This window comes from Panthera pardus, unplaced genomic scaffold (assembly GCF_024362965.1).
Source record: "Panthera pardus isolate Hobbes unplaced genomic scaffold, ASM2436296v1 HiC_scaffold_13, whole genome shotgun sequence".
Classification (NCBI taxonomy): Eukaryota; Metazoa; Chordata; class Mammalia; order Carnivora; family Felidae; genus Panthera; species Panthera pardus.
In genome coordinates this window covers 25,376,760-25,399,854 of record NW_026526688.1, presented here as the reverse complement: position 1 = coordinate 25,399,854, position 23,095 = coordinate 25,376,760, and the positions used below count along the sequence as shown (strand labels likewise).

General features: G+C 36.0%; 1 protein-coding gene across 7 annotated transcripts in view; it reads right to left on the bottom strand.

Annotated features, from left to right (window-relative positions):
• DLC1 (DLC1 Rho GTPase activating protein) overlaps window positions 1–23,095 on the bottom strand; it is a 557,617-nt gene that overhangs the window by 295,016 nt on the left and 239,506 nt on the right. For 6 of the 7 annotated variants that reach the window (XM_053900920.1, XM_019466767.2, XM_053900921.1 and 3 more), the window contains 2 exons: window positions 21,945–22,094; window positions 3,688–3,828 (listed from right to left, as the gene is read on the bottom strand). In XM_053900920.1, the coding sequence (XP_053756895.1) occupies window positions 3,688–3,828; window positions 21,945–22,094 (291 nt within the window). The remainder of the gene's footprint in view (window positions 1–3,687; window positions 3,829–21,944; window positions 22,095–23,095) is intronic. The other variant, XM_019466768.2, reaches the window with a different exon arrangement.

Here is a 23,095-nt window from a genome sequence, read left to right as displayed (position 1 = left end):
ACATGCCCAAATGATTGAGGGTTTCATCACTGTTATTAGAATTCTATCACAGGGCAACTAAAGAAGTTTTTGGGAGACAGAGGGAAGGGGAATTTAGACTAAATTGAAAACATATCCTTGCACTGCTCTGAATGATGCTCTTGATTATTCTGTAGAATACTAGACTCTCCCTGTTCCTCCAGTTACTTATTCTACAAATGAAATGCACTGGTGTTTTTTTTTTGTTATCTAGGGCTCAGTTTATCTCTTAATGATTAATAATAATTTAATGAAGACTTACACTTATAAGTATGTTTAGGAAAAAAAAAACCCTGAGGTTTTAGTGCTGAGCTTTAAAATCTTTCATGTTACAACCCCATATTAATGAATATAAGAACAACTCAAACAACCGATTACCATAGCTGGAAGGACGCCAGTATATCCTTCTATAGTGAGTCAGAGACTTTGTTTAAAACAATATGACTAATCATGGGTTGTTTGTGAAAGTGTCTCTCAAGAAAGGCATTATGACACTGTTTCAAAGGAACAAAACAAAGATTTGGGGAGAGAAACTGGTGATTTTTTGGACACAAAACACTAGACCTCTTTTATCTAATGTGTTTTTTTGGTACTGGGTATCCTACCTTTCAACTTTTTCATTTTTGTGTGAAACACATCCCTGAAATATACCTTAACGCTCATTTTTTTGGCATGATATATACATAGTATTCATGAAATATCTGAAGATTACCCCTTGGTCCTGTTCTAATAATACATATAAAAGAAGAAATCTTATTGAAAAAATAGGCACTTGGAAACCCAGAGAGGTCCTACGTACAAAAGGAAAGCCAAATATTTGTGGTAGTTAGTCACCATTATAAATAGATTTCACAGCAGCAAATCAAATGTAACATTAAATAATTATGAAATAAAAGTAAACATTTTGTAAAAATATGACACGATGGAGCAGAAGGTTAGTTCGTGATGGGTAGATGTTAGAAGTAGGTGTTCTTAGAATTTAATGTTTCTACTTAATATTAACATTGAAACTTCAATTCCCTGTGAAAAGAATGACTATGTAGGATACTGGAGTTTTCTCTCTTTTCACAAAATAGCCAGACTGCCGTTACACATTATCTATTTCCCAAGCTCCAAACTGAAGGGAAAAGAACCTATTTACTCTCTCATAAAATAGGTAAAATTCTGTATTCCAGCCAAGAAACAAACTAAAAACAGAGAGGTGATCCACAGCCAAAGAATTATTTTCAAACTGTAGTAAGAAGGAACTGTACTCAAAATAGTCAACACCAATAATAACACAAAATAAAATATACACACACACATTAAAACGACACCCCCCCCCCCCGCAAAAAAAATGACCCTTCTTACACCCCCCAAAAAGCCTGCTCCTCAAGCTATTTTCATTATTGGCCATTTTCAGTAAGAAATTTCCTAAAAGTCAGCTGTCTGTGACAGTGGAGTGTTTATTTCTGGGTCCTTCTCATGGCCTGCTGGAGAATTTTACTAAATTATAGTTCAGTAGCTGGACAGAGTTCCATGTACAGTTGTCGAACTGCCTGTGGTATTGGTCGAGATTGGGTCAAGTAGTTTTTGGTCGTCTTGTGTGTTTGGAGCCTGAGTTCACTGTCTCGTGGTTCTCAGTGCTTACGGACTAATGAGCTGTGGCATCACTGTGAAGCTGTGATCATGCACCCAGGTAACAAGTCACAGCTGAACATCTGGGGAGACAGTCACGTACTATTTTATCCAAACTTGACAACTTTTCAGTACACATTTAACCTGGAGCGCACAAAAACGTCTGTTTCTGTTCCATAACTGACTTTAGCATTTCTTAATTTTGCCTGTGGAGTGAATAGTTCGGTCAAGTGATGTGGCAAAACATGAAACATTTGAAAACAGACCCATCTCAAAGTATTCTAAAGAATCAAGGTCCTGATAAAACCGATGGCTTCATGTTTCTCATTCTAAAACTTTACAATAGTTGGTTACCATAAAAATACATAAACATAGCTCAATGGAAATATATTGAGCACATTTACAAACACGAGGGTATTGAAGAAAAACGAGGGAACTTCACACAAAGTTGTATAAATTGTTAAAAATGACAAGGTGACCGCGCACTAAAATATGTATGTTTCAAGGGAGAAATAGCAGACACCAATGGTAATTTTTCTGAAGTAAATGATGAACACAGAACAAATATCAGAGAGAAAAGAACAGCTCTTTAGGATATCAGCAGGTGCTTTCAAAAGCGAATTTAAGAATAAATACCTTTAAAAAGGGGATTCACCTTCCTTTTTTACTTCTGATGTGTCAGCCACATACCTGTACCAATATTCAAAAAGCCAATGCTCCACCGGTTCCTATACCGTCGAGTTAAAACTGTTGAGAGGCTTTTATCTTTTGTACTCAGTAAGAATATGGTGAAATGAGATCATTTGGTTTCATACTTTAATTTTGCATCTTAACCTTCATTACACACTGTGAAACAGAAGAGCACCATTTCATTGCAGTCTGCCTGTTGACACATATTATTTTTGACCCTATTTTTTCACTGTACCCTAAAATAGCATTACGTGGTATGTCATTGGTTCCTGCCATTTCCAATATGTACAGCACTACCATATGCATTTCACTGTTTATGTACCTACTCCCCTTTGCTAGATTGTGAGCTTTTTAAAGACAGAAAGTATGTCTTATCGCTCTCCCAGTCTTTAATCTATCATAGTGCATGGCATGTAGTAGGTATTCTATAAATATTCCCTTAAAAATGTTCTATATATTCCTGCAATTCAACATATCTACCATGTTTTAAATTCAGAGTATTCTCTTCTGAGACCTATTTCAGACTTGCCTTTTATTTTAAAATCAGGCAAACAGGCACTCCAAACTTGTTTCTCTGTGTTAAGCTAACATCGGCATTTAAAAAAATAATATGCCACTATGATTTTCACTAAACTAGGGAAGGTTATTTTGGAGCTGCTGGGACTTTAGATATTTGAAGTAGTAATTACTTCCTCCACAAATGTTACCTTTTACAGTCAAATACTGCTTTCCTGTAGCAGTTCAACTTTTTACTTAACGGAAAATGTCTTTTATTTACAATTCACCATACCATACTATTATACATAGTAATTCTCCTTTTATTTGTTTTGGTAGCACTGTAAAGTTGATGAAGCATTATCATAATAATGATAGTAGCTTACATTTATTCAGTATTTATTTTGTGCCAAGTGTTTAAGTCTTTTACATGAGCTTGAGCTATGTCAATTAATACCCACGTAAAATTTATGATTTGTGTGATTTTATATATCTCTATCTCTCTATCTATGTATCTAGTCTTAGGTAATTTTCCGACTAGTAAGCAGTGTGGTCAGAATAATAATTCAGGGAGAACCAACTCCAGATTTTTCATTCTTCGTTCTTTAAAGATCCGATTATCCAGCAACAAAATTTGGTACCATATATTGCGTAATTCTAGAACCATGACCCGTTTTAGTGAAGTACTTGTGTTACCATTATAAAGCAAGCAACATATGTGAGATTGTACTTAATTAAATGCTATCAAGTTACTGCAACCAAGACTCTAAGAGTATTTTTTTCCATATTGAATGGATAAGATATCAACTCTTACCTTATGATCATCAGCATTTCAATTAAAACTGACTGTTATCACTCACAACTTACCGTAGACTTGGGTTTGGTTCCAAAACTGGCCACTGGGGTGCAAGATGGTAGGTCACTGGATTCGGTGTGAGAAGACAAATTCGTTTGCGCCTGATTCACTGAAATGGCGTCTGCTCCACTTTCAGATCCTGACTCCAGATCCTATCAGAAAAACGTATTGATATGAAAGGCACGTACATGCTCTCTGCATGCCTTTTTCCCTGCCACCCACATCTTTCCACCTTCTCCTTTTCCCAACACACACTGAAGATGCTAAAGAGTTGCTGACAATATGGGTGCATGGGTGGCTCGGTCAGTTAAGTGTCCGACTCCGGCTCAGGTCATGATGTCACGGTTTGTGAGTTCGAGCCCCGCATCGGGCTCTGTGCTGACAGCTCGGAGCCTGGAGCCTGCTTCAGATTATGTGCCTCCCTCTCTTTCTCTGTCCCTCCCCTGCTCTCACTCTGTCTCAGTCTCAATCAAAAATAAATAACATTAAAAGAAATTCTAGAAAAAGTTAGTGACAACTGACACTGACATGTCACCCATAACCATGCACTATTTCGTAATAACAACTGTACTCTTCAGAGGGTCTGATTTTAGACAGAAAATACTGGTAATTCTTTGGTAATTAAACAGCTCATTGAAAATTGGAATGGGCGGTAGTGGGAGCTAGCTGGGGCACTGCAGTTAAGTCAGGAGGTAGAAGCCCATAGATACCCCTTCCTCTCTATATGATCATGAGTAACTCACTTCGCATCCCTTATGCGACAGGGTCACTGTGAGCATCAAATGAAAACACAGTTCTCATTTCTCCTCACCTCACCCTCTTCTACACGCCCATCAGACCTCCATGGTGACACCTACCACAATGGCTTGAAATCATTTAGCTCAAGTGTCTATCTACCTAATAAACTATGAGCTATATGAGGGGTAGGAATTAGGTTTTGACATGTGTGATTCAATTCTCTCACTTGGAAATGGATGTTAATAGAGTTCTGGTTCAAGATGGTGACATAGGAAGACTGTGATATCACCTCCTCCATGGAACACACCAAATTCGACCTATTAATAGAACAGTTCCTCGTGAAGAAAAACTGCAGATTGACTGAACAGCTACTGAACAACCAAAGGCAGAGAGAATGGCAAGAGAACAGCAAGAGAGATGGATGGTAACCAAGAGAACCCCACCGCAACACTGCAATCTGCAGTGGGGAGGGATAGCACTGAGGAACCAGGAACAGATCCCTCCGTCTTTGGGCACAGAAAAAAAAAACATTGTTTAAAAGAGCAACTGGCACAGAAAAGAGACTTCACCAGAAGTCTGCCAAGCTGCAGAGGAATTATGAGAAACCTCTCCAGGTCAGAGGGACCGGAGAATGGCCTGGTTTATATTTCCACTCCACCTTAAAAGCCTAGACAGGAGCAGGGTCCAGACACCATAACAGGCAGGCCCAGTCATCTCAGGGAGCTTGTAACTTCAGCAAGCTCAGGGTCCACAAGCCCATGCTAGCCCTAGTCATGTAGACACAGAAAAGAGAAGTCAAGGTTTAAAAGGGCTGAGGCGCTTCGGAAATGCTCTCTCTCCTTCAACCTTAAAAGCCCAGGCCATAGCAGGATTTGCCTGCTGTGAAGAGGTTTGGAAACCATAAATGGAGGGTCCTGATGCCTCAGAAGGCAGGTCTTGATGCCATAACTGATGAATCCAGTCATCACAGGGAGTTTGCCACCTCAGTGAGCCCAGGGTCCACAAGCCCACAAGCCCAGTTACCCTGTAGTGTTGGGGCACAGAAAATAGGCCATGGTTTTGTAGAGGTTTTGTTATTTAACTTTTTTTAACTGTTTATTTCCTTTTGAGAGACAGAGAGAGACAGAGCACAAACGGGCGAGGGGCAGAGAGGGTCACAGACCTGAAGCAGGCTCCAGGCTCTGAGCTGTCAGCACAGAGCCCGATGCGGGACCTGAACTCATGAACCTTGAGATCATGACCTGAGCTGAAGTCGGACGCTTAATTGACTAAGCCACCCAGGCGCCCTATTTCTTTATTTTTAAAATGTTTATTTATTTTGGAGAGAGAGAGAGAGAGAGAGACAGAGAGAGTGAGCAAGTGGGGGAGGGGCAGAGAGAGAGGGAGACACAGAATCCCAAGCAGGCTCTAGTCTCTGAGCTGTCAGCACAGAACCTGACGAGGGACTTGAACTCACAAACCATGAGATCACCTGAGGTGAAGTCAGATGCTTAATGAACTGAGCCACCTAGGTATCCCTAAATTTTTACTTTTTAATTAAATGTATATATGGTTTTTTTGTTGATGTTGTTTGTTTTTTTACTTTTTAAAATGTGTCTTGTTGGGCGCCTAGGTGGCTCAGTCAGTTAAGCGTCTGACTTCAGCTCAGGTCATGATTTCACAGTTTGCAGGCACTGACAGTTCAGAGCCTGGAGCCTGCTGCTGATTCTGTGTCCCCCTCTCTCTCTGCCCCTTCCCGGCTCATGCTCTGTCTCTCTCTCAAAAATAAGTAAACACTAAAAAAATTGTCTTGTCTTGTTTTAATTTTTTTCTTTTTGATTTTGTTCTTTTTTTTTCTTTTTTCTTTTCTTTTTTCCTTTTCTGTTCTATTTTCTTACTTTCTTTCATTATTATTTTTCTTATTCTTTCTGCAAAGGCCACGATTTAAAAAAAAATTACTACCATATACAGTCATAGCTCCAGCCAGCCAGCAAAAGTCACTAAGCCCACGGTCTGCATAGGGGACACCATACGCAAGACAACTCCCTGAACTTGAGAAGTAGCTGTTTCATCTAATCCGTAGAAACAAACACAGGAAGTCAAGCAAATGGGGAGCTAGAGGAATATGCTCCACAAGAAAGAAGAAAAACCCTCAAAAAATAACTAAATGAAACAGAGATAAGAAACATGCCTGATACAGTATTTAAAGTAATGATCATAAAGTAATGATCATAATGCCCAGTGGACTAAAAAAAAAAAAAGAACGGAAGAGCTCAGTAAGAGCTTCAAAAAAGAGAAAGAAAATATTAAAAGGTGAAGAAATAGAAGAAAAGGTGAAGAATACAATAACTGAAATAAAAAAAAACATACTAAAGGGAATCAACAGTACATGAGAGGATGCAGACAAATGTATCAGTGATCTAGAAGAAAGGATAATGGAAAGCAAACAAGCTTTGATGAAGGAACAGCAAAAAGAGAAAAAAAAATGTTTTAAACAATGAGGATAGATTAAGAGATCTTGGACAACACCAAGTGAACAAAGATTCTCATTATAGGGATCCCTGAAGAAGAGAGAGAGAAAGGTGCAGAAAACTTTTCTGAAGAAATAATAACTGAATATTTCCTTACACTTGGAGGGAAATAGACATCTAAGTCCAAGAAGCACAGAGAGTTCCAAACAAGATGAACCCAAGGAGTTCCACACTATGGCACATAGTAATAAAATGTCAAAGGTTAAAGATAAAGAGAGTATCTTAAAACTATCCAGAGAGAAACAGAAAGTTACCTACAAGGAAAAACCTGTAAGGCTATCAACTACTTTTTCAGCAGAAACTTTGTAAGTCAGAAGGGAGTGACATACATGATATTTCAAAGTGTTTAAGCAGAAAAAAAAGCCCTATAAAAAAGAATATTCTATTTGACAAGGTTATCATTCAGATCTTAAGGAGAGATAAAGGGTTTTCCAGACAAACAAAAGATAAAGGAATTTAACACCGCTATACCAGCCTTACAAGAAATGTTAAAGGGACTTCTTTAAGTGGAAAAGAAGTGGCTATAATTAGACATAAGGAAAATATGAATAAAAAATAAATAAAATATGGCAACATATATGTAAAACGTGGAAAAGGGAGTAAAAAGTAATGAGAAAGGGAAAAAGAAAAAGCAAGATTTTCCTCCTTTCCTTCCTTGTGTTTGAACTTACATGACCATCAAATGAATATGAACTGCTATCAACTCAGAATGTTATATATGAACCTCATGGAAACCACAGACCCAAAACCTATGATAGATAAACAAAAAATAAAGAAAGCCAAACAAAACACTATAGATATTCATCAATCACAAAGAAAGCAAGAAAATAAGGAACGAAAAAGAACTACAAAAATGACCAATAGGCATTGCCAAACTGCCAAAAAAATGGCAATAGGCATATGCCTATCAATAATTACCTCAAATGAAAATGGCCTAAATACTTTAATCAAAAGATACAGAATGACAGAATTGATAAAACAACAACAACAACAAAAACCAAGACCCATCTATATGCTGTCTACAAGAAATTTACCTCACCTAAAGACATATATATATAGTATGAAAGCGAAAGGGATGGAAAAACATTCACTATGCAAATGGAAGTGGAAAAAAAAGTTAGGTAGCAATACTTGTACCAGACAAAATAGACTTTAAGTGACTGTAACAGGATAAAGGAGGACATTACATAATGATAAATGGATCAGTTCAACAAGAAGATATAACACTTGTGAATATCTACACACCTAACCTGGAGCACCTAAATACGAAAAACAAATACGAATGGACATAAAGAGAGAAATTTATGGTAATACAATAATACTAGGGTACTTAAGACTCTACTTATATCAATGGATAGATAATACAGATAAAATCAATAAAGAAACAATGTCTTTGAATGACATACTGGATCAGATGGACATAACAGAATATTCCATCCAAAAACAACAAAATATATAGTATTTTCAAGTGCACATGAAACATTGTCCGTAATGAATCCACATATTAGGCCATAAAACAGGATAAGAATATTAAAATCAAACAACACATCTTTTCTTACCACAGTGGTATGAAAATAGAAGTAAATCACAAGAAAAATACTGGAAAAAACACAAACACATGAAGACTAAACAAGATGATACTAAACAACCAATAGATCAATGAAGCAAACAAAGAAGAAATTAAAAAAACACATGGAGACAAATGAATATGAAAGCACAGTGGTCCAAAATCTCTGGGACACAGCAAAAGCAGTTCCAAAAAGGAAGTATAAAGCAATACAGGTCTACCTCAAGAAATTAGAAAAAAATCAAACAAACAATCTTAGTTTACAGCTAAAGAACTAGAATAAGAATAAACAAAGCCCAAGATGAGTAGAAGAAAAATAAAGATCAGAGCAGGAATAAATGACATAGAGCCAAAAAAAAAAAAAAAAGAGAGAGAGAGAGAGAGAGAGAAAGAAAGAAAAGAAAAAAAAAGAAAGAAAAAGTCAATGAAAACAAGACCAGGTTCTTTGAAAACATAAAATTAAACCCTTAATGATATTCATTAAGAAAAAAGAAGGACCCAAATAAATAAAGTGAAAAATGAGAAAGGAGAAATAACAACTGACACCTCAGAAATACAAAGGAGTACTAAGAAAATACTACGAAAAATTACATGCCAACAAACTGGGCAACAGAAGAAGTGGATAAATTCCTAGAAACATACAATCTTCCAAAACAAGTAATGAATTGTTTTACAAGTAATAAAATTGAACTGACAATAAAAAAAAAAAAAAAACTACCAAAAAATAAAGGTCTAGTTTCAGATAGATTCACAAGGGAATTCTATCAGACATTTAAGGAAGGTTTAATACCTATTCTCCTCAAACTATTCCAAAAATATAGAAGAGGAAGAAAAGCTTCCAAATGCATTCTACAAGGTGGGCATTACTCTGATACCAAAACCAGACAAAGACACCACAAAAAAGGAAAACTACAGGCCAATATTCTTGATGAACATAGATGCGAAAATTTTCAACAAAATATTAGCAAATCACATACAACAATGCATTAAAAAGATCACTCATCATGATCAGGTGGGATTTATTCCTGGAATGCAAAGGTGATTGGCTCAATATTCACAAATCAAACAACATCATACACCACAACAAACCAAAGATAAAAATCATTTGATCTTCTCAATAGATGCAGAAAAAGCATTTGACAAGATTCAACATCCATTCATGATAAAAACTCCCAACAAAATGGGGTTAGAAGTAACATACTTCAACATAATAAAGGACATATATGAAAACCTAAAGCTTACACCATCCTCAATGGTGAAAAACCGAGAGCTCTTCCTCTAAGATCAGGATAAGATAAGAATGTCCACTCTCACAACTTTTATTTAAAATAGTACTGTAAGTCCTAGCACAGCATTCATATTGGTAAAGAAGTTAAACTGTTACTATTTGCAGATTACATGATACTAGAAATAGCCCTAAAAACTCCACCAAATAACTACTAGAAGTATAAATAACTGCAATAAAGTGGCAGGAAAAAAATTTAATACACAAAATTGGCAGCATTTCTATAAACTAACAACAAAATAGCAGAAAGAGAAATTTAAAAAAAACAACACCGTTTACAACTGCACCAAAAAGAATAAAATAGCTAGGAATAAACTTAACCAAAGAAGTGAAAGATCTGTATTCTTAAAACATAAAACACTGATGAAAGAAATTAAATGTGACACAAATAAATGAAAATATATTGTTTTTATTGGTTGGAAGAATTAATATTGTCAAAATGTCCACATTATCCATAGCAATCTACACATTAAATGCAATTTCTATCAAAATAACAACAACATTCTTCACAAAACCAGAACAAGTAATACTAAAATTTGTATGGAATCACAAAAGACTCCAAAGAGCCAAAGCAATCCTGATAAAGAAAAACAAAACTGGAGGTATTACAACCCCAGATTTCAACTACAAATCTGTAGTAATCAAAACAGTGGAGTACTGGCACAGAATAGACACACATATCAATAGAACAGAATAGAGAGCACAGAAATAAAGTCACATTTATATGGTCAATTAATCTATGACAAAGGAGGCAAGAACATACACAATGGGGAAGACAGCCTTTCAATAAATGGTGCTGGGAAAAATGACAGCTACGTGTAAAAGAATGACACTAGATCACGTTCTAACACCATACAAAAAAATAAACTCAAAATGGATTAAAGGCCTAAATGTAAAACCTGAAACCACAGAAAAAGAGAACATAGGCAGTAATTTCTCTAACATCAGCCATAGCAACACTTTTCTAGATATGTCTTTTAAGGCAAGGTAACCAAAGCAAAGAATAAACTACTGAGACCGTATCAAAATAAAAAGCTTTTGCACAGTAAAAGAAATCATCAACAAAACAAAAAGACAACTGACTGAATGGGGTAATATATTTGCAAATTATATATCCAATAATATACAAAATATATAAAGAGCTTATACAACTCAACACCAAAAAAACAATTTGATTAAAAAATGGGCAGAGGACCTAAATAGATATTTTTCTAAAGATGTAAATGTGGTCAATAGAAACATGAAAAGATGTTAAACATCACTAATCATCAGGGAAACATAAATCAAACTCACAATGAGATATCACTCCGTATCTGTTTGAATGGCTAAAATCAAGAAGACAAGGAACAAAGAGTGTTGGCAAACAAGTGGAGAAAAAGGACCCCTCGTACACTGTTGGGGAGAACGCAAACTGGTACAACCACGGTGGAAAAGAGTATGGAGGCTCTTTAAAAAATTAAAATATAAATATCATGTGATCTAGTAACTCTACTATTGGGTATTTAATCTAGGGAAAATGAAAACAAGAACTCATGTATCCACCCCTATGTTTATTGCAACACTATTTACAATAGAATAGCCAAGACATGGAAGCAACATAGGTGTCCATCAACAGATGAATGGTGTGTGTATATATGTATGTGTGTGTGTGTGTGTGTGTGTATCTATATATCTACATGTGTGTGTATATGTATGTAATGGAATACTATGTGTGTGTATGTATATATACATATATATATTTATATATTTATATTTATATTTATATTTATATTTATATTTATATAATGGAATACTACATGGCCATAAAAAGGATGAGATCATTCCATTTGAGTAACATGGATGGACTTAGAGGGTACTGAAATAAGCCAGACTTTCTCAGAGAAAGACAAATACAGTATGATTCCACACATAAATGGAATCTAATACAAGCGAGTGAACAAAAACAGAATCAGAATTATAAATACAGAAAACAAACTAATGGTTGCTAGAAGGAAGAGGGGAGAGGAGTTGAACAAAGGGTAAAGAGGAGAGGGAAATACAGGCCTTCCACTTACGGAATGAGTTAAGTCATGGGAATAAAAAGCAGGATATAAGGAATACAGTCAATAATATTATAATAGCAATGTAATAGGACAGATGCTATCTATGCTTGTGGTGAACATAACATAATATCTAAGCCTGTCAAATCACTAAGTTATATACCTGAAACTAACATAACTGTGCATCAACTATAGTCAAATTAAAAAAAAAGGAAATGGGTATAATAATAGCATTCACTCATAGAGTTTCACAAGGGTTAAACAAGATATATGCAAAGTACATGTAACTGGCACATAATAATTTTCATTAAATGTTTGCCTTTACTATAAATACTGTTATTATTAGTATCATGATATCTTCCTGAAACTAGTACACAGTATGTATATAAGACATGTCTGCTGAGTAGATGCATTTACTTGGCAACTTCATCAAAGGCAGTACATTAATCCATCAAATGCTCTATTTTTGTTATAAGGTAGCCTCAGAGCATAGAGGAAAATTGAGGGTGAGGGGAATGTAAATGGGAAGAAGCAGAGGTATACATCACTCTACAATTTTAACCTGAGAGAATATGAGTGAAACACCTCTGTGCCTACTCTTTACAACTCAACTTTCTCATGGCCCACATGGCTGCATACCATCTACACTACATTTATACTTTCTGGCCTTGTGTTCTATTATTCTCTTGTTTCTTGGTATTTTGCAGCCATACTGGTTGTTTCCCAGTTCTTCTAAAACACCAAATTGGTTTCTACAGTAGGGACTATGTCCTTCTTGTCTCTTGACTCAGAGTTTCCTTTTGTTGGCCCGTTCTTGTCAAATCAGGTCTCAGCTTGAATACTTATTGACATTTCAAGCTAAAGTAGTTTCCTTCCTTCAACCTCCACAGTATATAATTCTCTATTTCATAATCAATTACCTTGCTTATTTATTACAAACCAACTGTATCCATCTATCATCCTATTTATCTACCCATCAGTTGTTCGGTCCATCCAACCATCCATCCATCCATTCATCCATCATCCATCCATCCACTCTCAACTCATCCCTTTTTCTAATATTATCTGCTTCCCTCTATGAGAATCTACATATCACAAAAGCAGAGACTTCACTGCTCTTGTTCACTGATATATCACCAGATCTTAGAATAGTGCCTGTCATGTAAAATTCTCATTAAATATTGTTTTAAGAAAGAATAGGTAGACTCAAAAATATTAATATCTCTTTCTTATTCCTCACAATGAAAGTAATTTTTGTAGTTTTTGTTATGAAATTATAAATCACTAGTAGAACTTAAAGGGTCCAAATGAGGAAATAGAGAGGAGTTGGTAAAAGGGTAAAAACTTTCAGGTATAAGATGAATACGGTCTGAGGATCTAATGTAAAATATGGTGACTATGGGTGATAAGACTACATTAAAAAATAATAATTGAAATTTGCTAAGAGAATAGAACTAAAATGTTCTCACAACAACAACAAAACCCAAAGGATAAATGTGTGAGGTGATAGATGTGTGAGTTAACTGGATGATGGGAATCTTTTCACATACATACAAATATCAAATCACCACAATGTACATTTTAAGTACTTTACAGTTTTATTTACCAATTATACCTTAATAAAGCTGAAAGTAAAAGAAAATGAAGAAACAAGACTGAAATATAAATGGAATATCTAAACAGAGCAATAACTAAGGAAACTGAAGTAGTAATAAAAAATTTTCCAACAATGGAAAGGCCAAGACCGGATAGTTTCACTGATGAATTCTACCAAACATGTAAAAAAGAATTAATGTCAGTCCTTTCAAAACTCTTCCAAAAAATTGAGAGAAGGGATTACTCCCAAACTCATTTTACAAAGCCAGAATTACCCTATTACCAGAGCCAGATAAAGACACTACAAAACAAAATGAAACAAAAACCAAAAAAATAAGCTATAGGCCAATATCCTTGATATAGATGCAAAAATTTTCAACAGAACTCTAGCAAACAGAATTCAAGAGCACATTAAAAGCACATTACATGATGTCCAAATGGTATTTATCCATGGGATGCAAGTATGTTCAATACACACAAGTCAACAAGTGTGATGTACCACAATAACAGAATAAAAGATAAAAATCATATGATCATCGCAATAGATGAAGAAAAAGTATTTGACAAAAATCAACAGTCTCTCATAATAAAAGCTCTCAACAAACTGTGCATGAAGGAATGTATATGAATATGATAAATGCCATGCATGACAAACCTACAACTAACATCATATTCTATGATGAAAAAATGAAAACTTTTCCTCTAAAATCAGCACCATGACAAAGGCGTCCACTCCCATCACCCCTCTTCAATATAGTACTGGAAGTTCTAGCCAGAGTGAGCGAGTGAGCAGGCAGGCAAATAAATAAATAAATAAATGTATGTCATCCTAATTGGAAGCAAAATTGTCTCTGTTTCAGATGACATGATATTGTATGCTATATACAGAAAACCCTAACAACTCACCAAAAAACTGTAAGAATTAAAAATAATCAGTAAAGTTACAGGATAGAAATGAAAATACAAAATCAATATCAGCATATAAAAATTAATTGCATTTCTATACAATAACAGCAAACTATTTGAAAGAGAAATAAAACAATGCCATCTATAATAGCACAAATATAATAAAATGTTTAGTAATATATTTAACTAATAAGGTGAAATACCTCTACTGTGAAAACTAAAAGACACTGATGAAAGTGACTAAAGAATACACAAGTAAATCAAAAGCCATCCTGTGTATGTGGATCAGAAAAATTAATAAATTGCAAAAATGTTCCTACTACCTAAAATGATTTACAGATTCAATGTAATTCCAATCAAAATTTCAACGGCCTTTTTTACAGGAACAGAAAAAAATAGTCTTAAAATTCACATGGAACTACAAAAGACCCCCAAGATCCACAGCAATCTTGAAAAAGAAGAATAAAAGTGTAGTGATCAAAACAGCATGGCACTGGGGCACCTGGGTGGCTTAGGCGGTTAAGCGTCCGACTTCGGCTCAGGTCATGATCTCACGGTCTGTGGGTTCGAGCCCCGCATCGGGCTCTGTGCTGACCGCTCAGAGCCTGGAGCCTGTTTCAGATTCTGTGTCTCCCTCTCTCTGACCCTCCCCCGTTCATGCTCTGTCTCTCTCTGTCTCAAAAATAAATAAACGTTAAAAACAAAACAAAACAAAACAAAACAGCATGGCACTAGCACAAAACAGACACATAGATCAATGGAACAGAATAGGGACCAGAAGTAAGTCCATGAAGTTTTCTCAAAAAATTAAAAACAGAACCACCATATTATCCAGCAATCCCCCTTCTGGGTATATATCTGAAGGAAATGAAATCAGCGTCTTAAAAAGATACCTGTACTCCAATGTTCACTGCTGCATTATTCACAATGGGAAAGACATGGAAACAACCTAAGTATACTCTGACAGATAAATGAATAAATAAAATGTGGCATATGTGTATATGTATGTATATATATATGTAATTTATGTACATATGTATATATGCATATATGTATGTGTGTGTATGTATATGTGTGTGTGTATATATATATGTATATGTATATTGAGAGAGAAAAAGAGAGAGAGAAAAGCAGGGGATCGTATCATTTGTGATAACATAGATGGGCTCTGAGGATATTATGCTAAGTGAAATAAGTCAGACAGAGAAAAGAAAATATGGTGTGATCTTACTTTTACAGAATCTAAAACAATGCAAATGCCTACAAACAGAGTAGAATGGTGGTTGACCTGGGCTGGGGGTGGAGGAAATGAGGCATTCACGATTAGTGATTAAGTGGTGATAAACTTTCAGGGCACCTGAGTGGCTTAGTCAGTTGAGCGTCAACTTTGGTTCAGGTTGTGATCTTGCGGTTGCTGGGTTCAAGCCCCACGTCCGGCTCTGTGCTGACAGCCTGGAGCCTGGGGCCTACTTCAGATTCTGTTTCCCAATCTCTCTGCCCCTCTCCTGCTCATGCTCTGTCTCTCTCTCTCTCTCTTAAAAATTAATAAACATTAAAAAATCTAAAAAAAAGAAGACACAAACTTTCAGTTATAAGGTGAATAAGTTATGGGATCTAATATAAAGCATGGTGACTATAGTTAAGAATACTGTATTATATACTTGAAAGTTGTCAAGATTAAATTTAAAAGTTCTCAACACACATACGCCCATCCACAAAATAATTATGTGAGGTTATGGGTGTGTTCATTAATCTTGTAGCCATCATTTTGCAATATATATGTATACTGAATCATAATATTGTACACCTTAAACTTACACAGTGTTGTATGTCACTTATATTTCAATAAGGCTGAAAAAGAGATAAGAGAAAAAAGAGAAACAGTATAAAAGACATACACAACTAGAGGGTATTATGCTGAGCGAAATTAGAGAAAGACAAATGTCATATGACTTCACTCGTATGAGGAATTTAAGACACAAAACAGATGAACATAAGGGAAGGGAAGCAAAAACAATATAAAAACAAGGAGGGGGACAAAACGTAAGAGACTCTTAAATACAGAGAACAAAAAGAGCGTTGCTGAAGGGGTTGTGGGAGGGGGGATGGGTTAAATGGATAAGGGGCATTGAGGAATCTACTCCTGAAATCATTGTTGCGCTATATGCTAACTAGGAGGTAAATTTAAAAATAAATAAATTTTAAAAAATGAGATGTGAAAAAATGAAAAAAAGACCTACACAACAATAATGAAACTTCAAGGTAATACTTTAAATATGTGTGTGTATGTGTGTGTGTGCCTGTGTGTGTGTGTGTGTGTGTGTGTGTGTAAAAACACCCACCTCTAACAAAATTTCTCATGCCCTGAGTGATTTCAAATTAAAGGCTGTTTGTTTGTTTGTTTGTTTGTTTGTTTATTTTGCATGAAAAATACAAATATTTTACCAGAAGAGAAATATGATTCACTAAAATTTCAAACTGAATCAACATCAAATTGACAGTCATAAATAGCAGGTAACTTATAAACATCAAGTGCATAGTCATAAGTAGCAGGTAATTTATAAGCCATTTATGTTTGACCTTTATAGTTGGCAGAACTCCTTTTGCCTTCCTGTTTATAATTTGATTAGGTGATTAACAGGGTAACCTCTTGCCTTTTTAACAACACAACAGTTCTGAGGCAAACTGAAAAATATTTTAAAAATCTATCATTTATTGTGTTTTTACCTTCTAAAGACAGTACTGTACAGCCATTACCTGCTTCAACATTCACTAGCCCTACTTGACAGACAATGTAGTTAAGTCTTAAGGGAAGTAATTTGAGCAAATTCACACTATGCACCAGGGCTGACATTAAAACTCACATTTGTCAGACCCCAGAGTTCAACCCCTTTAAGGAGCTACTGTGACGTTCTGCTGGGGGCGCTTAAAATACAACTACAGAAGTGATTTAAGGAGGGTCACAAATACGTAGTTTAGCACAAATCCTTATTATTTTGTTTCCTCTCTATTCACGATGAGATATAACACATCGGCTCTCAGAATCTCTCATGTCCATTCCTTCTTTTCTTTTTCCACTGCTACCATACCCAAACTAAGTGGCTTCAAGCCCTGAATTAGCATTACTACGGCCACCTAATAATTGTGTTGTGACTCTGCTTTGTGTAATTCATCTTCCACATCATCTTCCTACTAGGCTCCATTCATCACTGTTACTCCATGCTTCAATTGTGCCAGACATCGGGAATATAAAAATCTTGGAATAGTTCCCATTGTGGGAATACAGTCTGATGTGCTATAGTAGAGGTGTATACACAGTACAATTGTGGTGTAAAGAAGTGAGTAGCTAGTGATCCATTGGAGATACAGATCTGGAGCCAGCAAAAAGGGGCTCACTGGTGACCCTCACTATGAAGGAAGTCATGGAAGCCATGGTAACTTCCAGGGAGAATATTCTGTCAGACATAGAAAGAACTGAGCCTAAAATCTGGAGATAAGATTTAAGGGGCAAATACAGGGAGAGGAGCCACTGAAATATATGAAAAGTAACTGCTGGGGGTATAGAAGGAAAGGAAAGAGAGGAGCCAGAAGCCAAGGGAGCTGTGAAATCCAGGGAGGAGAGGATACTCAATTGTTTCAAATGCTACAGCTAAAGACTGAGAGGTTACTACTGGATTTTTCAGACATGACATGAGTTGCGGAGAAATGACAGAGCAGTGGACAAGAATTAAATCAAGGAATATATACTAGATGAAAAGGAGAATAAATCTTGGCTCACAAGGGAGGACATGGGAGGAAAAGAGAGAAGAAAAGGAGTACCTACGGATATTTACAGTTGTGAGGCTGCAAAGTTCCTGTCAATGGTCCATTTTCTCTGCCAAGAGGAACATGAAGATGTTTGCTAAGAGAAAGGTGTAAGGGTAGGTCAGGGTTTGGGGAGCATAGTAAAATTTTTGAGTAGCTGCCTTGGATTATGGGAAAAGAACCAGGAAGACAAAAAAAAAAATGCTATAGAACCATGTTGGAGGTTCAGCTAAAGGTAGTGAAGTGACTCTGACTTATATGTTTTTTAAGCTTCTCTGTGGCAGAGAAGAAATACTCCAAGATATTATCAATAGTTCCTTGTTTACACATTAACTTGAACACAATTAGCAACTTAATATTCAGAATACCTTGTTACTGGGAAAAAAAAATTCCTTGACTGTCAGACAAGGAGGTTCTGGTTCTGGAAATGGTGAACAATTGTGAGTGAACGATATGCCTCTTGGGAAGGGTTATAATACAGAAGAATGAGCATATATAAAGATTAATTGTCAGTAAACACTACTGCCTTCTCCATCCTCCACTCACACTGATCCCATGAGATGGGCCATCATTTATCAGCTCTAAGAGACTGGCACACAGTGAGTACTTGGACAAAATCAAGTTTTTGGACTCTAGAGGAGAAAACCAGATCCTAGGCTGCGGTGAACCACCAAGATATAGTCAATTTGCAAGTCTCTATTATCAAGGCAACCTTAAATCTTTATTTAGATTCTTATCGTAGTGATTTTTCATCTTCAATCTATTATTCAATCAATAGACTCCAGTCTATTAGTTTTTACACCCTTTATCATAGGTAGAAAACTCACTCTAGTATTTTCTCATAAGTAATCGCAAACTGAGGTCACGGTTTGATTGTAGTCTTGTCTTTCCTCTTAAACTGTAAATACACAGTGGAGTGTAAGGGTGTGAAAGAGGGAGGTTCTCCTCTGAATCTGGGACAGTGATACTTGCTGGATGATCAAGGTCATAATCATGCTGTTATAATCCCCTTATTCCCTGGTGCAATTATCAAAAGAAATGGAAAGTGCCTGTGGAAAAAATTTTGATGATGAGAGACTTTTAAAATTAGCTTTAAATACCAAGGAACAGAAATTAAGAACAAGGGATGACCTAGAAAAATATAAAGACCAAAAAGATGTTTTTGTCTCTGAGGGCTGCAGGCTATGTCTTATTCATCTTTATCCCAGTGCCTGGTGTGAGTACATGGGAGAAGGAAAGAGAATAACACAGTATAAATAAGTGCTCTGTGCCAGATCTGTGCTATACATCTTAATATATGTTCTCTCATTTACTCCTTCCAACTAGCCATTAGATAGAAAATAATATTGCTTTTTTTTTTTTACATGAACCTAAAGTTGAGAAATCACATAGTTTTCTTATATTCTTAGATATTCAGTTGTGGAGCTGGTATTTGAATGCAGGTCTGTAAATCCCAAAGTTCATAAGGTTTTTATTGTATTAATTTGCCTATTCCAAGTATTTACTGAGCTGAAAACTTAGAAATGGATCTCAATTTATAGAATCAACCATCCTCAGCAATGGTGGTTGTGTTCCAGGAGACAGTGCATGCAATATAAAATCTGGTTTATACTTTAAATGGAGGCTGAAGATGTAGATGTAGGCAAATCCTAAAAGTATCACCTGAATTTGTCCCTGTTTGTGTTTTGCCTTTACCACTGAACAAAGATACATGTCTACCAGGTAAGAGCTGCCTTTCTTTCTGAGATGGAGACAATAATACGGAGATGGGTTGGTTTTTTTCCCCTAAATACATGGGGATTGAGGAAAGTTCAGTATAGATGGAGAGTATAGGGGAGAAATTAAAAAAGACAGGGAGATATTAACAATTCCCATCAGACAACTTCTAAAGAGAAAATGTATTCTATGGCAAAGAAGTACTAAGAAATGCCTCTTGTTGAAAAATATGGTTATTTCTATTTTTATTTTTTAAATTTATTTTAAGAAAGAGAGAGGAAACTGGGGGAGGGGCAAAGGGAGAGAGAGGAAGAAGGAGGGAGAGAGAATCCCTAGCAGGTTTCACACCGCCAGCATGGATCCCGATGCGGGGCTCAAACTCATGAACCGTGAGATCATGACCTGAGCTGACATCAGAGGCTTAACTGACTGAGCCACCCAGGCACCCTGGGTTATTTCTGTTTTTAAAAATGATAGAAATGAGTATAAAGATTCTACACACTTTTCATATGTAAAAAAGATTAAAACACCCCTTCTTGTTGGTCTTCAGGTTACTTTGATATTAGTTTTTCCATTGGGATCCTGTCCTACTAAAGTATGTGCAAGACACTATAGCAGGACCAGAGAAGGGGTAATTGATTCTTTCTGGAAAGACAGAAGAAGCTTAGGGCAATATTTCACTGTAAAGAAAATTTGAGATGAATACTAAAGGGTAAGAAATGATTATCCAGAAGATCACAGACAAAAACGAAAATTTCATTCTACTGGCTTTAAGTTGAAGTATCTAATTTATTTCCCTCTCTCCTTCCTTCCCCTTCCTTCATTCCTTCATTGCTTCCTCTCCCTCTCTATGTCAATCTTTCATCTATCATTTGCTTAAGCTATAGGATTCCCAATATGGTCAGCTAGAGAACGCAGTGTGGTGTAGCGGTTAAATGGCATGGCTTGAGATGAAGATTCGCTGGGTACGTACTCCAGCTTTGACGCATATAATTACTGACTTCTCTATCTTTCACTCATTTGAAAAATGTGAGGAATGAATGTGCTAATATGCAAAAATCATTTAAAATCATACCTAGCATATACCAAGGTTAGTTATCATTTTAATTTGTTCATTTACTTTGAAATATTCTGCCCCATCGTCAGAGTTAAGTCTTGAATCACTTCAGAATCAATGATAGAGCTATACTAATTAGAGAATTTGATGCAGAATAGTTCTATTTTGGTAGCTGCTCCAATTTATGTATAGGATTTTACACCCTTTTGATCTTAGGTAAATATATCATCTCTTGACTTAATGTATTGATTATCGCATAGCAAAAGTAACAGATTAATTGAAAAGGGATTCATGGCTTAATTATAAGCAAATCTACCATCACATTTGCTAGATCTGTACAAACTAAGCCATTTAATATAGAGTAAATATGTAAAGTGCATACTCAGTCCTGGAATCTGCCTTTCAAATTTTATTTTGAATGTCAGAATCTCAGAGGAGTGTCTGTCTTATAAGAAATTAATGCAGTGTAGAATGAAACTCCAACCTCTGTCCCATTCGCTGTATTTCATGGAGTGAGTTTTAGAGTGCTTTCAAGTTAATCTCATATAAATTATTTCTTGTAGTATGCCGGGTTAGTCCAGCATCCATTCATCCACTCACCCATCTACCCAAACATCCATGCATGCGTGTGTGCATGCAGCAAATATTTAAGCATCTCCTACGTGCAATGTAAATTTGTGAAATATTAGAAAAAAATATTAAGCGAGACAGACATAGCATTGCTAATGGTGCTCATAGGATGTCAGAGAAGACTGGTAATGAGAGAAACAACTACAATAAAGATGATTTGATCTCTACGAAACGTAATTTCCCCAGGTGACTCTCTTTCTTGTCTAGCCCATAATAACCGTTTCCTTTTTAAGCACACTTCTCTTTTAAATAATACTGCACGAAGCCCAGAATTATTTGAGCGATCTTTGTGGAACAGTATCAGGGCCACATTTAGGTTGGTAGTGCTACCATCAGAGGTGTTTCATTTGCAAGAGGCACTGTATGAAATAAAGAGGTAACATTCTCAGGGGAAAAGAAGTGGAAAAGAGGAAAGCTCACAGGAACGTGCCGCCGCAGGTTTGTTGGTGTGCCGGACGGAGAGGAGCTGGTGCTGAGGGCATTCTCAATGTCCTGATCAAGTTGGTCCAGTTTCATAATTAGCAGCACCATGGAGTCTAGCCGCGCCCTATCTCGATCTTCTCTTATTTCCTGAGGAACAGAACATGTTGTTACTAAATCTGAAAGGGCATTTCTTGGAAAGAATAAAAAGTTCCCTGTTCTTCAATGTGACAAAAAGGACAGTGAATAATAGGCAGCCTTCTACTCAAGGGGGAAAGGAAGTTCTATTCTGTATCATCAATGGGCTCTTCATTGGGAAGATGCTGACCTACTGCCAAAGAAGCATTTTACTTGAATTTTAAATATACATCTTCTGGCAAAAAGTGAAATGAAAAAGAAGTATAACTTCAGTGAGTACTGATACATATTTACTACTTTTCTGTGGACTATTCTGGGGAAAAATTAGATGTTACTTTGTTCATGGTATAAATCAATTATGACATACTAATAACTGTTTGTGGTTAGGCATTTAAGGATCCATACAATATTTTTGGAAGAATACTTCTGAGTATAGGAAAAATAATGGGAAAATAATCAAAGGCGGCAGGATTCAGTTTGTACAGTGGGCAAGTTGCTTTGTTTGTTTTGTTGTATTTTGTTTTGTTTTTGCATGGCGCCATTTACCTACTGCTGCTTCAAGCTATATCACTGTCAATATTTCTTTTCAAGCTTCTTTTTTTTCACATTAAAAAAAAGCCCCCATAACTGTATATATTTTTGTAAATGATCATGGTTACTTATCCTGAATTCTTTATAATATTGAGATATATTTATGGAAATACTGTTGCTTACAGGAATAACTAAAGCTTCTCATTGACCATAGAGAGTCATTTCCACATGACTGTTTACTATTCTTGCATATTCAAATCATGTCAATTAGTATTAGGAATTTTCCAGATTCCCTGCGGGCTGTGCAAGGTATCAAGGTTGGATAGGGCATTGGGTTGGGAAAAAAAGGCCATGGAAAGCACAGTAAGGTTCTTTAGAAGCAAAATCTATTGAGACATGTAATAGACTCAGGGCTAGCCCTTTGGAAGAAAACTATCATGCGTAACTCACGTTGCTATCTTCTCATCTGTCTTTGATATTTA